Source organism: Leptonotus elevatus, chromosome 15 (assembly GCF_054856555.1).
Source record: "Leptonotus elevatus isolate MCC_2025b chromosome 15, RoL_Lele_1.0, whole genome shotgun sequence".
NCBI lineage: Eukaryota > Metazoa > Chordata > Actinopteri > Syngnathiformes > Syngnathidae > Leptonotus > Leptonotus elevatus.
Genome location: NC_141253.1, coordinates 13,317,378 through 13,336,256, shown reverse-complemented (window position 1 = coordinate 13,336,256; position 18,879 = coordinate 13,317,378). Strand labels below are relative to the sequence as shown.

At 38.8% G+C, this 18,879-nt stretch overlaps 2 protein-coding genes and 2 non-coding genes across 4 annotated transcripts; 3 read left to right on the top strand and 1 right to left on the bottom strand.

Annotated features, from left to right (window-relative positions):
• Positions 1-319: 319 nt before the first annotated feature.
• Positions 320-13,374, bottom strand: morn5 (MORN repeat containing 5). Its single transcript, XM_086097638.1, has 5 exons — positions 13,140-13,374; positions 12,252-12,399; positions 9,434-9,545; positions 9,211-9,342; positions 320-701 (listed from the first exon to the last, which is right to left on the bottom strand). The coding sequence occupies exons 1-5, from the start codon at positions 13,184-13,186 to the stop codon at positions 571-573; spliced, it is 570 nt and encodes a 189-aa protein (XP_085953764.1). The 5' UTR covers positions 13,187-13,374; the 3' UTR covers positions 320-570.
• Positions 7,472-7,544, top strand: trnak-uuu (transfer RNA lysine (anticodon UUU)). The gene has a single exon. It is a non-coding gene; the product is annotated as a tRNA-Lys (tRNA).
• On the top strand, positions 9,009-9,081 carry trnak-uuu (transfer RNA lysine (anticodon UUU)). Its single transcript has one exon. It is a non-coding gene; the product is annotated as a tRNA-Lys (tRNA).
• Positions 13,375-13,596: 222 nt separating the features above from the next.
• ndufa8 (NADH:ubiquinone oxidoreductase subunit A8) lies at positions 13,597-17,951 on the top strand. Its single transcript, XM_086095883.1, has 4 exons — positions 13,597-13,789; positions 13,940-14,103; positions 16,001-16,166; positions 17,612-17,951. Exons 1-4 carry the CDS (start codon positions 13,745-13,747, stop codon positions 17,747-17,749), a joined length of 513 nt encoding a protein of 170 aa, XP_085952009.1. The 5' UTR covers positions 13,597-13,744; the 3' UTR covers positions 17,750-17,951.
• Positions 17,952-18,879: the final 928 nt, after the last annotated feature.

Genomic DNA, 18,879 nt, shown 5'->3' with positions numbered 1-18,879 from the left:
GGAAGTATTTTATTTTTTTCCCCACCATTTGGAATAAAGATGTTTTTGTCAAACTTGTAGTTGCACAGTACCATTAGCTCCAAGTTTGTAAACCGTTTTTTCTTTGAGTCTATGGGGCACAAATGGTCTTCTTGAATTCTGCCTAGCAACAAGTGACCAGGACAATTATGACTCGTAACCAATGCGGAAATTGACTGCTGTAAAGTCCTGTTGTAGAAATAATGAGGTTAAGCTAGCAACAACTCTTTAATGAGAACACGGAAACATTAATGTGCGTAGCTTACACATAGGAAACCACAGACTTGCTCAACACTCATGGTGGTTATTTACAATGCAGCTTTTATTATCAGTTAAAACAAAATCTAATTAGTATGTTTTCAAAATAGTAGCTACTGTCGGAATCTACAACCAAAGCTAAAATGCACAGCTACACTGTAAGCTAATGTTAGCACGTTAGCCTGTTTTGGTCATTTACAGCATTTAGGGGGGAATTAAAGGAAGATTATTGTTCCAAATTTTTTCTTTTATTTATAAATTTAGAGGTTCCACTATATTTATTGTCATGTTGGTTTAATTCTCAGTTTCATTTTCTTCCTCGCCTCCCAAGTTGAAAACACAGGAAACCTCTTCTAGGAAGGACTCAGGAATCGGATCCTCCGCTACTCGACAGGTTCGCACTATCCACCCATGTTCAGAGTCATCTGTTTAAAAAAATAAATAAATCATTAAATACATTTGATATTGAATTTATAAAACAGGATTTATGTTAAATGTACTTGAGTTCTAGAGTTTTGGGGACATTTTTGCACATATACGTATCTTAAGGGAAAGTCAACCCCAACATTTTCTTTACAATAACTGCGAGGTGTAAAATGATTTTCAAAAACATGTTTTTCTTTTATCTGGTATGTATCTTGGGGTTTCATTTCACGTATAGCAGGTGGGTCTGGAATGTATCCCCCGCAGTGGACGGGGGGTTCACTGTACATCAAATTAAGCACGGCGGGGCCTCCTGAAAACGTCTTCCGCTTGACCACCATTTAAAAATCTATCGGCCTGTAAACTAAATCGTAATCACACACAGCATGAAAGGAGGCATAATAGCGACTGAGCTGAAAAATTAAAAACGCAGGTCACTTTGTGTGTAAAAGGCAGCTTGAGCAGTGAAGTGCCATTCAGGTTGCTGGTAAATTTTGTCAAATCAAGATAAGCCTGACAATTAGGAGAAAATAACTTCTCACAGCCACTTCAGACACCCATAAACAATAACCCCTCACAAAATGGTCGGCCCCTTCTTTTCCCTTTTTTGTTGTGTTCTGCCAAAGAAGGACTGCCAGAGGAGCAGATAATGCTGCAGTTCGTCAATTGTTACGAGTGAAATGTGGAGCTAATGGCAGGGGAAGTCGCCCTTCTCTGGAGCGCGCGCAGCTGCATGCACTTGAGCGGCGCACGGGCCTCACCCCGAAAGGTTGTAGCACGCGTGGAGCTTGGTGGGGGGCGGGGGGGCTCCATTGTGGGGGGAGCAGGTCCCGGTTGACGACTGATTGTGTGTAATTTGGCAGCGACGGGCGTCAACGCTAACAGCCACTTCAAGCACAAAACTCCCCCAATCTTCTTCCTATACCTGATCAGGAGGGAGACTGTGGGGGATTTGGGGTGGGCTTGGTCAATTGAACTTATCAGCAGCTGCAAACATTTTCCGTCCGTCTTTGTGGCTGTAAAATGTAATCATCGTGGCCTGCATGTACCTCGTCACCGGGTCAAGAGAAGACCCCTAAAACCTGCATTAATGATGATTAGATTGACCCCTGTTCTCGTCTTCAGTAATAGCGCCCTCTTCAGATTGGGTGGTGGTGATTTAAGTTGGCTTAAAATGAAGACACAGGTGGCTGGGAAATAGTCACAACATTTTGTTGTCCCACATCAACCAAGCACATGTCATCCTGAAATAGCAAGCACGACGTTAACTGTCTGTGCAATCAATGTATAGTTTTGTTTTTAATGTCAAGGTCAGAAAATAATAATAACAATAATTAACCAGTACCTCCAAAATAATCACTTTTCAGGAGACCCCAAAACAACTTTAGATTGGTCAATAATTAGTAAAATCACTAACTAACTAACTAACTAACTAACTAACTAACTAACTAACCTAGTCAACAATTTGTAAAAACAAACAAATAAGTAAATAAATAAATAAATATAAATAAATAAAACCCACACATGTGGACTAACCAATAGAATACTTTTGGAAAAAATGTGAGATTTACCAAATTGTGACTTGTGAGGTTTCGGCCCAACTACAGCATTAAGTAATAGTTCACGATTAGTTCAAGAGACTGTAGTTCCATCCTAGTACACTCACCTGTTATTCAGTGTAATCTCATACAGTTATGAAATTTTGGGGGGATTTAGAGAAATATATTTTCTCCTTTTCACAACGGCATATTAGCTATTACTTACTTAAACGCGAAAAAAATGAGACAAGATTTGAAGTTCTCATGAGAAGATTTAAAACCACCGTGATAAGATTTAAAGTCATTATCGCTATGACAGTTGATGAAAAAAATCCGGAAGAAGGACGTCCGAGTTAGTATTAAAGTCGACTTACCCTAACAAGAGTGTATTTCATGTGTGTATCCTGGCGTCACAACCAACCTCAACGTGACTTTAATGCTATCATGCATGTTTTTCTTTAAAATTATCTGTCATTGGTTTTTGGGGGGAATTTTGGGGGGGAAATTGGTATCAGTACTGTACTTGGTATCGGTAACGTTGACTATTCAGTTACAGATTCCTACTGGTATTGGTCAGAAAAAAAAGTTTTAGAATATCCCCAAATTTAGTCTCTTAACTCATTTGCTCCCAAAAAAACTTATGAATATGTTCTATTTTGAATATTACCGTGCTCCCAAATAATAATTAATAATAATTCCTGTTTTTGTATGCTAGAGCATACAGAAGGCTTTGATGCAGCCTCTGAACTGAATAGAATGCTTGAAGCAATGGTAGTTATTACAAAAAACAGCCAGCAGGTGGCAACAGAGTATAAGAGATCAACCCGGGCCATGCTGCAACAAGCTCTTTCCCCCACAGTTTTAAACAGATTTGTGAATAATGATTAAACTTAGTTATAGTCTAATGCTAATTGCTGCAAAATGGAAACAGATAGAAATATACTTTTTTTTCCTGATGAAAGACGAGACTCTAATCTTTTGGTAGGTTCCATGTTTTTAAAGCAATAGGACATAATATTCTGCGCGCCTTGCAAAATCAGTCAAAATCCAGTAAAACAGCTGGGAGCGATGGGGGTTGCTTCAGTGAAAATGGCTGAGAGTGAATGAGTTAATTGCTAAATTTAGAATGAACTTTTTACCATATCCATATTTTTACTACATCCAAAATAAAAATGATAAACTTCAACCTATAACAAAACATAAAGAAACGTAATTTTCCTCAGTCCACAAGAAATGGAGACATCTGCTTTTGCGTTTGAACTCTTCAAATCTTGTTGTGAAAACTGAATGTCAACACATGGAGTGAAACAGTACATGTGTAAGTCATCTGTGCCCAATCCACTTCTATGATAATATCACACAACAAAACAGCGTCTGGTTTGATACACATCTTAGAAATGATCATCCATGCGCGACCGCTCTTTGGATTCCACCCAAATGGTGTTTTATGTCCACAGATGTACAGTATGCGCAGCCAGCGTTTCAAATATTCCACTTCTCAAGGCCCAGGTTGATGTTATCTGTCCATGGAACACCTCAGCCCGACTGGGACAAAGGGAGGGCCTGTGGTTAAGTCACCAGAGGTGTTTTTGTTGGCACTGGAATGTTTTTCACAGTGGAGGCCTTTCAAAGGGAAGTGCTTATCCCAGAAACAGGAAAGTGAGGCAAACAATATGGTAGCCCTGCAGCTGCCTGCGATGTTGCTACTTGTTGCCATTAGCCTCAGTCTATACATAATTACTTTCATAAAAAAAAAAAAGTGAAATAATGACAATAACAATAAAGCCATACATCATGGTAGCTCATAAAAAAAATTAACATCGATGGAGGTACTGTTTTAATTGTATTTTTTTTAATTTTATTTTTTTATTTTAAGTAAAATAAATAAAAAAATAAAAAAAGAGATGGATGTACTGTTGATGAACACTAATCTGGTTCTACAACTGCATGGGAAACGTTCTCATTAATTGTCAACTCGTTTAAATTCAGTGGTTTCATGCACTAAGTTGAAGTCACTGCTGCAGTCGCTGGTCACTGCCAAGTGACAAACACCAATAACCAATGTAAATATTTGCCGCCTGTTGCAAGCCACTCATCAGTTAATAAGTGCAGTATGTTCCGAACTGAGTTAGAATTGGCGCTCACATATTTGCAGAGTAGTTTTGGAATCTGAGGGCTCTGTTAAAAGGCACTTTGACATGTTGGCAAGAATAACCCACGGTCCAAACCTCTCATTTGCACTTCAGTCACAAACATTTGCGTCAAAAAAAATCAAGGAGACTTCCAGTTGGTTCTCAAAGGAGTCCCGAGCCACGATTATAGGACATCAATATAACTCCACTCTATCTTTTATCTTTTGGATCGAAATCTCACTATTTTTTCCTGATTAATTGAAAGTATTTAAAAATCTAAGTCTGCTCGAGTCAATGATCTTCTGATCTCAGCCGCAACTGTTTTAAAAATTGTCCGATTAGTACAGTTTTCTCTTGTTTTGGTTCTGAATGTATAGATGGGATTTGGTGGTTATGCAATGCAGGGGTGGATCTAGTGTAGTTGGATATAGGGCAGAAGCCACCCCAAAATCGTGAAAATTATAAACTATTTGCCTCATCACCTATAACAGAAAAAGCTGTTATGTAACAGTTAATTAGAATTAGAAAATAGAAACAATATCTAATTGCTTGCTTGATTTATGTGTGTTTAATAAATTAAACTAAAATAATTTCAAAGAGGCCATTGCATCCTTCCATTTTTCGGTATGCAGCCATCAAATGAAAAAAATAAAATAAAATAATAAACACTCCTTATTTAAGCCAAACTATTTGACTGTACTTTTTTAGGGGGGGGGGGGGGGGGGTCAACCTGGACTACACCGATCTAGACCAGCGGTGTCAAACTCATTTTAATTCATGGTCTACTTTCCAGTATGTCTGTGACCTATTAAGCTATAAATAACAACAGTTCCAAAATATTTGTTTGTTTGTTTTTTGCTCAAATAACTACACCTATATTCTGAAAATATTCCCATTTATTATTATTATTATTATTATTATTATTATTATTATTATTATTATTATTATTATCATATTGCAAGGTAATCTGAAATTTCTTAACAAATGTGAGTGCAATTTTTTTTTTTTTAACATCAAAATCCTGAGTAACAGCCAAATTTCACAATGTCATTTAAGTGGCCGTCAGTGCGCCCACCAGAGGCCAAAAATAGCAACAACAGTTGTGTGCAGTGTGTTTTCTGTCCTCACGGGCCAGATTGGACACACTGATGAGCCAGTTCTGGCTCGTGGGCCGTATGTTTGACACGCCTGACCAAGACCTTAACCACACTAGTAGACGCTACCTCCATGCCATATCTCTACAGAATACACAGTACATGTGCTGCATTTTGTGTTTTACAGTAATGCTCAACTGTATTTATAATTTCATGTGTAGGCTACTTGGGCGAGAACGTAAAGCAAGCAGTCTGTGTTGCCAAAATGCACTGGTGGCGTCAATGAATGGGGTGATCAAGCATTGCTAACAGCATCACAAAATGCTTATTTTTCTTCTTCTTGGCAATAACACTCTGTTTTGTGGTTCAATAAAAAAAAAATGTACAGTACAGTATATTGCACGTTGAGCCTCAAAACTCGATAAAAGATCACAGTTTTTGTTGCATTGTGCTAATTCGATGAAATATACAAAGTTTGCAACTCAAAGATATGAGATGCAGCAATATGTTAACTTTACAGCTGAGTGAACCTCTAGCTGGTCAAAGTAAGCGTCATGTCGCTTATGCATTTAATTGGGAAGGCAATTATAACAGACAATACGGAAACAAATTAGGGACCATCATCCATAATTATGAACAATTTGGTACAACCAAGCCTGGATTAATTGACTTCTGACTTGTTAACAGCCCGAGTAATGGCTTGTCGTGACTTTTGATTTTTGCCAGAGTCACTTGGGACTTGCTTAGAACTTGAAGATTAAGACTTGAGACGTACTTATGACTTGCACATGTGACTTTCTCCCACCTCAGTATAGCCGCGGTACAGTACGTGTGGTCTCCTGTGAGAGTCGACTCCAAAAATAACCCGTGACCACTTGGGGAATATTGGCTGAAGATCCTATTGTTATGCATCTTGGCACTGCGCCAGGCAGGAATGTTTGTTAGCAACGGTATCTAAGGAGGCTGAGGAGTCTTCAAACGGAGTGAAGATTAGCCAAATCTATCATCAAATCCATTCAGGTTTGTAGGGTAAACGTAGGTGAGTTGCACCTTTTCCTCCATCCACCAGTTCAAACAGCAACATGCACACACTCCTTCCTCTTTCCTTACTGTGTTGAGATGTTCCCCGCACCGGATTAGGGGATTTTCTTCCCCGTCCCATCATCATTGCATCCTGGACGGGAAGCCATGAGGCAATAAATCCCAAGTTTACACGCGCTCTGACAAATGCCCCTGCACTTCCTTGGGTTGGAAAATAAATCCATACAGGATACAGGAGCATTTTTCTAAAAAAACAAAACGAAAAAAAAAAACGGTATAACAAGACAAGAGGGTGTGTATAATGCACTACACTCTTTAGCAAGGACACTACTGATTGAATGCAGAAGGACAATGGAACTGGGACTGGATGGAGCAGGGGAGCCGTTTTTAAGACAAGTGCACTTTTAGCTTATAAATCATTCAGTTGATCAAACTGAACTGCTGTTATACCTGCAGTACAGTACAGGGAGGAATGAATGATACTCAAAAAATAAAAGTAAAATACAAACGTCTAATAATAGTATAGTCACTAAAGTACATCAAGAAAGCTACTTGGGCTATTTCAAGTTTTTAACTCAGTATTGTGCTTTTAGTTTATAGTAGTACATTGAGAAAAACAAGTCCAGAGCCTGGATAGCGGCATCTGGCAGTCGCAAGACTGACTGACTGTTTCGTTCCATTGTCATTAGCCAATCAAACTGACTCCTCGTCCATTGTCATTAGCCAATCTGTTCAGGCATTCTAATTGAGACAAAATACCAATCAACTTGTATGGAAAATACAAATACCTTCCCCTCACAAAAAATACAAATAAATACTGTTTGTGGAAAATACGAAAGTCGAATAACCGTCACTTAAGTCCATCAATAAAGCTACTTTGGCTGTTCATGAAGTCCATCCCTGAATACCATAAGTTGTCATTGAACCATTTGCTGTTGTGCTTGTACTTTAGAAGAGTCAAGTCAGAGCCTGGATAGCTCAGTCGGTAGAGCATCAGACTTTTAATCTGAGGGTCCAGGGTTCAAGTCCCTGTTCAGGCGTTCTTATTGAGACAAAATACCAATCCATTTTTATGGAAAATAAAAATAGGTATTGTGCTTTTCATTTGGAGTAGTACAACGAGAAAACACAACCCACAGCCTCGATGGATGGCAGCCGGCAGCCGCAAGGCTGTCTTACGGTCAGCCAATTAGATCAATTTCATTCCAATGTCATAAACCATTCAAGCTGCCTTCTTTCCATTTTGTTCCATTTCATTAGCCAATCAAACTGCCTCCTTGTCCATTGTCATTAGCCAACCAAAATGCTTTCTTTCTATTGTCGTTCGCCAAACAAAGGCATTAGCCACAGGGCAGATGCTGGACGGCGGCCATCATATCTTGCGAACAGACTACTGTATAAACTATATGTATAAATACAGATTAGACATATACAGCTCGTAGGCTCTTATTATATAAATCATGCTGTTTCTACTAAGTACCGTCTCAAATGTTCTCCAATTTTGATACGGTAAATGTACAGGATATTTTCTTTATGTTTGAATTGAAATTTAGTCCACAAATAAAAACAATACTGTAATTAAGGATGGTACTGTTGAACATCTATTAACACCGTATCAAACCACAGCTTGTACTTTCAACTCTTTAATGGATTGATGTATGTTGTCTGTTGGATTAAAATAAAATCTATTTAAAAAAAACTCTTTAACAGAATTTTAATTTTAAAAAAAATGTTTGCAATGCAATGCAATGTATATTTGGTCATGCAAAACTTACTAAAAGTAGAACATTGGAAATATACTGTATTTAATTTAGCTTTACCTTTTTGTTTGCACAGGAAGTCTCTTCGCTATATTACCACTCCCAAGAAACGCTTCTCGGCATACGATCCTATACATTTACAGTATCAAAATTGGAGAACATTTGAGACAGTACTTAGTAGAAACAGCATGATTTACGCCTTTGATTGGCGAACAACAATGGAAAGAAAGCATTTTGGTTGGCTAATGACAATGAAACGAGTAGGCAGTTTGATTGGCTAATGACAATGGAACGAAATTGATTTAATTGGCTGACCGTAGTCAGTAGAGCATCCAGGTCCAGGGTTCAAGTCCCTGTCTAGGCATTCTTATTAAGACAAAATAGTAAAAATAACAAAAAAAAAATATGGACAATACAAGTCAAATGACAGTCACTTAAGTCCACCGATAAAGCTACTTCATGAAGCCTCCCAAGTTCATTACTTAGGACTCAGGTGTCAAAGGGGGCCTGGGTCCTGCATGTAATCGAGGTTTCTCTACTCCAACACATCTGATTCATTATCAGGATCCAGCAGAGCTTGCTGACAATGTTAAATATCAGATGTGTTGAACGTGGGAAACCTCTAAAACATGCAGGACTCAGGCCCTCGAAGACCGGACTTTGAGACCACTGACTTAGGACCGTCCTTGTACTTGTGCATTTAGTTTGTAGTAGTACATTGAACAAAAAAACAAACAATTTAGAGCCTGGATAGCTCAGTTGGTAGAGCATCAGACTTTTAATCTGAGGGTCCGGGGTTCAAGTCCCTGTTCAGGCATTTTAATTGAAACAAAATGATGAAAACAACAACAAATGCTTCTGGAAAATACAAAAGTTTTAGTAACAGTAGTCATGAGTTGAATATACTTAAACTGGTATCAGTCTGAAACAAAATGGTTTGTCTCACCTGCCGTCCTGAGAAAAGTGCCATCATAGGAAGTGATCATTCTAGTAGCGGGGTCATAGAATCCATCTCCACAGTCATAACAGCCATCAGGAATGACACGTGGAGGATGAAGGTCTGTAAGCTGGGATTCACCTTCATGACAAAATATGCAGGAAAAACAACATCACATCACTCCATCCTTAAATGAAGTCTTAACGGCTGATCAAATGAGAACAATGTGAACCTGCTGGTCGAAGGCCATTGCATCTCTCAGTGTAGAAGCGTCTGTCATTGCCGTCGCAGTAATCCCAGTTCTTCTCTTGGTATGGCAGACCGTCGGCAAAGGTGAATGCTCCCTTTTTTTTTTTTTTTAAGGAATATAAACATTCAAACATTGAAACTTCATACAGATTGAGCATTTATTTGATTTTTGAATTCTTTGACATGCACATCTGCTTTTGACATGTGGGAAAACAGCAAAATCTCATCAGTACAATGTAGAACCACACTGTTAAGTGTACTCGGTAGGACTGTTTGTTAGTGCCAACCAAAATTATTACAAGTGAGACCCTGGGGGTTACGTGCTAACTCCAGAAACAATTTAAGAAAACATACTCTAAGCCACTGTTTTTAAAATGTCACTCTTAAGTGCTTTAAGCGGCACACAAGAATGTGCATGTTTCCATCTTTGTTTTTGGTTCAAGGCAGAGATGGATATTCCAGTCTGCATGGATCGGCTAATGGGAGACAATGGGATTTGCCTTCTGGTAAACAATTGATGTCTACAGTATATGTGTGCGTATGTGCGTGTGTTTGTATTTACGTGGGAAGAGACAATAGCTCATGAGAGAACAAATAAACATTGTTGGAGAATTTTGCTTATTAGAAACAGCTACTTTGCAAAGTAAACAATGCAATCACAATCACAAAAATGGCATTACATCTGTTTCTACATGGGAAACAGAGCAAATGGGACAGTTTAAATTGATGGCATTCATTTGTACCCAAGCCAACGTGAATCTGTCCATTAAGATTACAATGGTTATTTTATTGTATTTGATTTTCTTTTGTTGCGAGGTTGGAAAGTTGAAATGCAAGACATGAGAAAGTTGGATGAGTTCCCCAGATAATTTGTCATTTGTCAGAATGAGTGGTGATGCTATATTCGAGGCAGTGTCCCATTCAGATTCAATCAGATCTGACATTCAATATAGAGTATGGAGTCAATTATGAAAGCAATATACGCTGTACAAACAAATTAGTCTTGTAATTCAGCAGATTATTATTATTTATTTTTTTACAATTGGCACAGTTCAATTCTGTGATTCGACTTGACATTCACATTGGTCTATTTAAAACAACAACAAAAATCCCACATATTTTTTTATTTATTAATTACATCTTACAAAATGAAGGTTTAGTAAATGTTTGATACAACTTTTGAGGCATATTTTCCACCAAAAATTCTGGTTGTGCTCTTTTTTATTTATTTATATATATATATATATATATATATATATATATATATATATATATATATATATATATATATATATATATATATATATATATATGTATATAATTTTGACAGTATTAAACTAAGGAGGTTCCCTTTTTCGTTGGCTATTGAGCATTCTGCCGAGCAACAAATGGTCTGCTGAACTGAGAGTCATGACCAGGAAAATTGAAACAATATCGTTGATTTATGTTGCTCCATGTACAAAATAAGGAGTGGCAAAATATGGCTTGTGATCCACATACAGCCCACCAGTCCATTCCTCCATTCATTAATAAGGCACACGGCGCATTTAGCTTATCACAAGTCTTGTAAAAATTCAGCTTAAAAAAAAAAAACAACAACAAAAAAACAAAGGGATAATTAAATCTCATTTTTATTTATTTTATATCTATTCATCTCATTGAAAACTAAATTTGTAGTTAAAAATACATTTTACATATACTTTACAAATGTATACTTATAAAATAATTGGTAAATTAATCAATAACAAAATAATAATACAGAAAAGTAATAATAAAATGTATTTTAAATGTTTTTTTTAATTAAAATTGTTTAAAAAATATTGAACAATTAATTTAATTTTTAACAGAAAAATAATTATGAAATATAGAACAAACAAAAACAAAATATTGTATATATTTTACATCCATATACAAATGACATGGCCCATCCATTGGTCCTAAAAATATAATATGGTTTCTCACAATAAATTTGCCCACCCGGGCCACCACTGCTCACTGAGCTGACATTTTGTGAGATCTGCTGATATCTCACCCCTAGGCAGTATTGTGACCCATTTTGGGCTTTGCGATGGTTCTGACCAAGCCATTTCAAAATAAAATACTGCCCATGGGTTAAGATTATGGTTTGAAGTCCAAGTTTTTGTTTGACTTTTGAGGACTATTATGTGGATGCAATAAATTGTGGTTGACCTCCAAATTGTATCACTTAATAAACTTCGTCTGAGCGACTTTTTAATTGCCCTTTGGCCCCTATGAAATCTGCCTAGCAAAAATTATTATGGCCTGATCATTTTTGTTTATGTTGCTGTATGTCCTACACAGTTATTATTTTATTTCAGTTATGTAATTTTACATTGAATCGTTTAAACTATCATTTTGTGTGATTAATAACATTAAAAACAAATGTAAGTAAGGGCATTGTTTTTCATAGAAAATGCTCTTGGTCAGACTAAAGCTGCGTTACTTGTACAAGGTTCCCCCTGTGTTGCCTTTTGGGCTTGGCATAGTTGCATCAATGCAGGTGCAGGGAAGTCTTGGCTGAGTTTAGTCACGGTTCACCATAACTATCATTTGAAGTGACCCTCGTCTGAATTGATGATAATAATTGCAATGATTGCTGCTGTAAATGCACATGACCAGGACAGAATACACCATTGTCAAGCATGACACAGGGAAACCTAATAGCTACTACAAGAATGATGAGTGATTGCTATAACATGTAGCAGATGTAATATTAAGTATAACGGATGTGAAACATAGTGTAGATGTGGGCATACAAACACAAATAAAACCCCACACACCTGCGTTGCAATGCCGTTCTCCCAGGTGGCCTCGTATTTACTCCCATTTGGAAAGTGGAGCACCCCTGCGCCATGGAACATCCCATCTTTCATCTGACCTATATACTTGGTTTCGGATGGGAAGGTGTACTCCCCTTCTCCTTCCATCCTGACAACACAATAGACCAGCATGATGTCAACACCTTGCATAAACATGTATAAATCTGAATGATAAAAAAAAAAAAAGCATGAATAGTGAAATTAGTGTTTACACACTAGATTTGATCTAGACTATGAAAGGCAGGTTAATACATCACAATAAGCGAAGCAATTACTATACAACTACATCTGGCTTCTTCATTCATGGTTTGGCAATCAATCGCATATTTTTTTGGGTAGGCTATCTATAACTCATTATTCATGTTAACCCACAATTATTCACATTTTTTATTGACCTCCTCCTTGTTTGCTTTTTTTCCCACGCAAGTATTGTTTTTTTTCATTGCATTTATAATAATGTGCCAATTATTTGTTGATTTTCGCTCTTCGCGGTCTGCCTTAGTCCATATCCCCTGCGAATAACCAGGGTCCACTGTGCCTGTATGTCCAGAAACGACAATACATGCACCACTAGTAGGCATAGAGAAAAAAACAATTGAAAATAAATAAAAGAAAAAAGAAAAAAAGAAAGTAACTAACTAAACACACACAAAAATGTTTGTCTATATGTGTCTGTGCAGCTATCATAGGCTCCCCTCAAAAGTTGATCTGTAATTGTGGCTCTTTATTTGCTGTAACTGTGAATATTGATGCTGTGACAATGTAATGTCCCACAAAAGATGTTGTATCATCCACCCATCCGTCCGCCCGTTCATCAATCCACATGGAATTGAAATGGCTCGTACTTACCTGCTATTTAGAGTAGGCCCATCATAACTGCTTCCGGTGAGCTCCATTTTTACTTTCTCTTTCAATGGCCAGTCTCCTCAAAAGTTATTTTCCTCTCTGCTTTACTTTGACACAAATGAAAGAAACCGATGTTCACCCCAAAAAGAGCAACAGTAGTTTAAATAGGCAACATAAACCGTCGCAATGACGTGCATAAAACGTTCAACAGTCAACATCGTCGGAGTGTACAGTTACCATGGCAACATGGTATCTAAAGTCAGTATTGTGTCAAATGAACGTGTCGTCTTGTGATAATATATTATACTGCAACACGTTGACGAAGAAAATATACATAAACAATACAATTAGACCAAAGTCAGATTTATTAAAAAACAAACAAAAAAACAACAACACTTTTCCCCATATCCACAGTACGCATGCGTAATCTGTGTATTGTCGCTCGTACTACGTCATCCACACGCGCCACCTAGTCGACAGACGTTTGAAGAGAAAACTGACCTTCTACGCGTCTCCGTCGCTCTTCCTGAGCTAGACGAGAAGACCTTGAAAATTTAGACGGCGTTGTCGGTTCTTCTGCGTGTGCTTTGTTACACACGCATGCAGCCATGCCGGTGGAGATTCCCACTTTGCAGGAGCTGAACGTGGATGAGGTGAGCAGCAGTGTGAATTGAAATTATACTGCATCTAAGAAGCTAGCGTGTTAGCAAATTGGCTAACTGTTTGTAGCTTGCTGCAATCTACTACAAGAAACTTACTTGTCGTGTAAACGTGTCATTCTTTTTTTTTGTACGCACAACCAGATCAATGTCTCATCTTCGGTGCTGAAGGCGTCCGCTCACCACTACGGCTCCCAGTGTGACAAACCCAACAAAGACTTCATGCTCTGCCGCTGGGAGGAAAAGGACCCTCGCAAGTGTCTCGAAGAAGGGATGAAAGTCAACGAGTGTGCACTCAATTTCTTCAGGTACCTAAAAGAGATAAGTGTGTCTTAAGTTATTAACTAAAAACTGGCCACCTTGAAAAGAAAATGGTAGGTTGGACTTGTATTCTAGAACTAAGAAACAAACTGACCCAATAGAGTAAACATTTCTACTAGTTTTAAGAAATAATCACTTGCATCTTTTAAAGAGCCATTAAACATTTAAAAACAAATCGGTTATAAACAACTAATCACTTTAACCCCGTCTTTCTTGGCAAATATGTAATTGGGTTTTCCCCTCTTCTCTGTCCTCTTCTCATTTAATTTTTATTTTATTTATTTTTTTACAAACACTACCCAAGCAATGAAATAGTTTGTATTACAATAAACGGTATCTGATTTATTATACATATTACATAGTCCTTATCGATTTTCTTTTGCTAAAATAAAGGTTATTGAACCATAAATTAAGATGAAAGACAGTTCGATTAGAGTTCTTAACTTCCTAAACACTGACTTGCAGTCTTGTAAGCATTCACTACACTAACTTCTCCCAAACATGTGTTGCGTAAATCAGATTACAACAATAATGCCAACCAATCTGTGGCTGTGGTTACAACCAAACATGTGGACTGCACTTCCTAAGATCTGAACTTCGCCAGACACTATAATGTAAATAAATAAAATATACATACAGTATAAAGGGAGTCCTCAAGTTGCGGCGGAGTTCCGTTCCCACGCTGGCTATGTAACCCGAATTTCGACTTAAGTCGGATTTCCCCATTAAAGTCGATATTTACTAGGGATGTGCCAAAACGTCATAAGAATCGCGATTCTCATTTAGTACGATTCAGAATCGATTTAAAATGTCCCAAAATCGATTTTATTTAAATTATTTTATACTGCCTTGCCTTTGTCTGTGTGCGCCTTTGATTGGAGCGCTGTTCATGTTGTACCCGGTTTGGCCACTGAGGGGCAGTGTGGTTCCACGCGGTCTAATACACTGTTAAGTTGTAGCCATATTAGAGAGTAGAAGGAAAAAGTCACGATCAAGTTATTCCAATAAAAGTTTTTTTTCCAGCATGGAGCCGTTCTTTTGAGTGATAAAAGTGCCGCGAGTAGTGCGCTAATTAGCATTAGCGAGCCAGACTGGAGTCGATCTTTACAATTCCTTGCACATCTATAGATTGAAGCAAAAATCATTGTCAATCAAATCATTTTTAATAAAAATTTGTTCTTAATCGAAAATCGATTCTGAACCGAATCGTAGGCCCAAAAATCGGAATCGAATCGTGAGACATTCAAAGATTCCCACCCCTAATATTTACATCAAAGTATTAAGAGTCTGAACCAATGTTTCGTGTTTCTGCACGGACACTCATTGCTGACGGACGGCAGAGCGTAGCTATAAACACGGAAATGTGAGGCGCCTCATGGCAAGCTGACCTGCTGGTGGACATCCGTTGCTGGAGGGAACAACAACGCAACTTTAAATAACTTTAAAATGGCGTGATTACTGTGGGAAATTAATGAAAAAGAAGGTGTTATGGATGAGGCACGGGCACCGTAAAGTCGAAACAACATAGTACGACGTAACTAAAGGACTCCCTGGCCTGTCCAAAATAAAGCCTTAGCAATTCAAAAATGTGTGTTCTACTACATTGCGATGTCGATTTGAATTTGATTGATTGTTCAGCCCTATCAGAAATTTAGTAAGACCACTCAAAACACCGAAATGTTATGTTGGTTTCACTGAGCAAATGCGCATAAAGCGTCTAAAAAGCCTCGCATGCTTTGAACTGTTGCACAGATCAATTGAAAACAGAGTCCTGGTAAACAGTCATTTATTCCTATATTGTCAATCAGTGTAATCATGTGTTTCCGCCACTCGTGCAGCGAAAGCCGTCACGTATTTCCTCTGTTGTTCACCTGTACCCGTTAGGCAAATCAAGGGGAACTGCGCCGAGTCGTTCACCGAATACTGGACCTGTCTGGACTACACTGATATGGCCGAGCTGCGCCGTTGCCGCCAGCAACAGCACGCCTTCGACAACTGTGTCCTGGACAAGCTGGGCTGGGAGCGACCCGAGCTGGGAGACCTGTCGAAGGTGAGCCTCAATAGCGAGCACTTCCGTTTGATGGCTGCCGTTGGTGTTGATTGGAGGAGCATCTGATTGCATCTGCCTGACTGTACATTTCACAAATCATGCCCTTTTTCTCTCTCTCTCCACTCCAACTTTTCCCTGTCAATCAAATCTATTGTTCTCAACTCTTCAGAGAGCTGAGGTGGAAAATGACAGACAGCTAAGTTGTGATTACTGTGATGTTCCTGGCTCACTTTCAGCAGTTGTTCAACAACTTGACATTGAAAAAAACTAATTTTATGTTGAGGTAGCGTAGTGAGAACAAACGACATTTCGTTTGGCATAATTATGCCGCCTTAAGTAGCTACACAGCAAATCTGTGTTAAATTTCCACAATTTGATCAAATAGGCAGTAAGCCATGTTATTTTAACACTGTCAGAGTAAATTTCCCCGAGTGTTGGGGTGGATGTTGGGTGTAACCTCAACAGCACTACCTTGAGTGTTAAATTGACCACACCCTCATTTCCGGTGAAGGAGAAACGTTCTAGTTTTCCAGCGCGCTGTTGACATTTCAATGGCGATAACATCCAGTTGTTGTTGTTAGGGCGGCTTGACTCCGTGGTAGAGTGGTCGTCTCCCGAACCTTAGAGAGAGGGTTCGATCCCTAGGCCAGTGTGAACCAGACCAGTTGCTTCTGGTGCCATGTCACCACTAGTCAAAATGTAAAGCACTTTAAGGGCCGTGTAAGAAGGAAAAAATGATATATAAGTGAACTACCATTGAGTTGAAATGTTAACTCTGACACTAATGCAATAAGAGTTTTAAGTGTAGTTTGGCAGAATTAAATGTTTAACACTGACACTAGTGTAGACTACATTCAACACTACTTCGTGTTTACCAGTGTAGATTTTTAACGCTACAGTGTTGGAGTAACACTGGTTAAGTGTGTGTGTGTGTGTGTGTGGGGGGGGGGGGGGGGGGGTAACACTTTGAAAAGTGTCAGATTTACACTCATTGATGTAAACACTTTGAAAAGTGTTAGATTCAACATTCTCAGTGTTAATTTAACACTGGCGATTTTGCTGTGCATTTTGAATAATGTGGTACTTACTCACAAGAATGGCATCCTTTAACTTCAATCCATCCGTCAATGATCTGAACCGCTTATAGTAAAATGTGATCATTTCAGTGTTATCAAACAAAACTCCTGATTCCGTTTCAGAGTTGACACTGGCTCATGAAAGCTTTGAGCCACTGTGGCGAAACAGTATCAAAATGTCTTAGCCACATTTGAGTGAAGTTAGCCACAACATTATGCTCGTATATGGTGGCAGTTTGGTAAAAGTTTTCTGAAAAGGGGACTGTCTTTAGGGTCCTCAGAGGCCCCTGTTGTAGACATTTAAATTAAAGTGTTTGCAGTGGAAACCAGGTGACGGTGTGCCTGCTTGATTTTGATTTTTTTTTTTAGGTGACCAAGGTTTCAACCTCGAGGCCCCCACCTGAGAACCCCTACCACTCCCGCCCGCGCCCCGAACCCAACCCAACCGTCGAGAGTAAACTCGAACCTTCCAAACATGGCAGCAAGTTGTTCTTTTGGACCTGGTGAGGTCACAGGCTCTGTTCAAAAGCAGCCAGGACCGCGAAGGGCGCTTTATACCAGCAGTTGCTTTTGCACAGAGCTTCGCTGTCATCATAAAATATATTTTGATGAAAGGAAGGCTGCGTGATTCATACAGCTTTCCTGTCCACGTCTGTAAATGTCACAAGTGAACATTGTTGTCACATAATAAAGAAATAAATTAAGAGGATTTTTGTCTTTGTGTCTCGGAGAGGCTTCTACATGGTTGCGCATACTGTTTATGCACATCTGCGCTTTGTCCAAGCAAGCGCTGTCAGCCTGATTGAGGGCCGGGTTGAAGGTCACGACTAAAGGTGACTACCTGCAGCTACAGAGAACTGCTTCTGCTTCCTTCTTTTCTCCCAGCTCACTTCCTGCTCCCTGACCCGGACAGGGCGGAGTGTAAAAAGAAGCAACTTAGGAGATGCGCCGAAAGCGTGTTTGCGTCGCCAGCTCACGCGCGCTGACACATGACCTCCAAATGAGACGGGAAGGGAAGCCAATTGTAAACCCCGCTGACCCGACGAACAGATGCAAGCAAAATGGGGATTTTTTTCCCCCTTCTGTCCAAGTTACAGTTGTAAGGGGGCTCTTTTGTAAGCTAGTAGTCATCAGTCACGTTAAGTCTTTAACCTCTGCCATGTTCTTGATTTCTACAGGGAACAATAGCAGTGCTCCAATTGGCAGCTCAACACACACGGCTCACAGGTGTTTACTTGGAGATGTCTCTTTAAAGCAGACTGTTGAAGGCTCCGCTGTAATGCACTGATGGTCTTTCTGACTTCATCAGAAGATCAAAATAAACACTCACATACTTGTTGCTTAGTAAATATTGAGCTGAATTTTCCGCCTTAATACGAACCCCAAATTTCTCTATAAAGTGGAGGAATTGATATTAACTGTCATACTAGGGGTGCGAATTGCCTAGTACCTGGCGATTCGATTCATATCACGATTCATAGGTCACGATTCGATTCGATGCCGATTAATCCCGGTACAAATCTATAAATTGATTATTGCGATTATTATTTTTTTAACTCAGATTTAGAAAATATAAATCAGTAAACTTGTACATGTACACTGTAAGATTTGTATGACAATGTATTTATCTGAAAATT

Excerpts from the sequence above, each read along its gene's own strand:
- morn5 (XM_086097638.1), bottom strand. The coding sequence starts at position 13,186 with ATGGAGCTCACCGGAAGCAGTTATGATGGGCCTACTCTAAATAGCAG. Across the intron at positions 9,546-12,251 it reads AGAACGGCATTGCAACGCAG|GGAGCATTCACCTTTGCCGA; the intron begins GTGTGTGGGGTT and ends AAAAAAAAAAAG. Across the intron at positions 702-9,210 it reads CACTTTTCTCAGGACGGCAG|ATGACTCTGAACATGGGTGG; the intron begins GTGAGACAAACC and ends TTTTTTAAACAG.
- ndufa8 (XM_086095883.1), top strand. The coding sequence starts at position 13,745 with ATGCCGGTGGAGATTCCCACTTTGCAGGAGCTGAACGTGGATGAG. Across the intron at positions 13,790-13,939 it reads AGGAGCTGAACGTGGATGAG|ATCAATGTCTCATCTTCGGT; the intron begins GTGAGCAGCAGT and ends ACGCACAACCAG. Across the intron at positions 16,167-17,611 it reads AGCTGGGAGACCTGTCGAAG|GTGACCAAGGTTTCAACCTC; the intron begins GTGAGCCTCAAT and ends TTTTTTTTTTAG.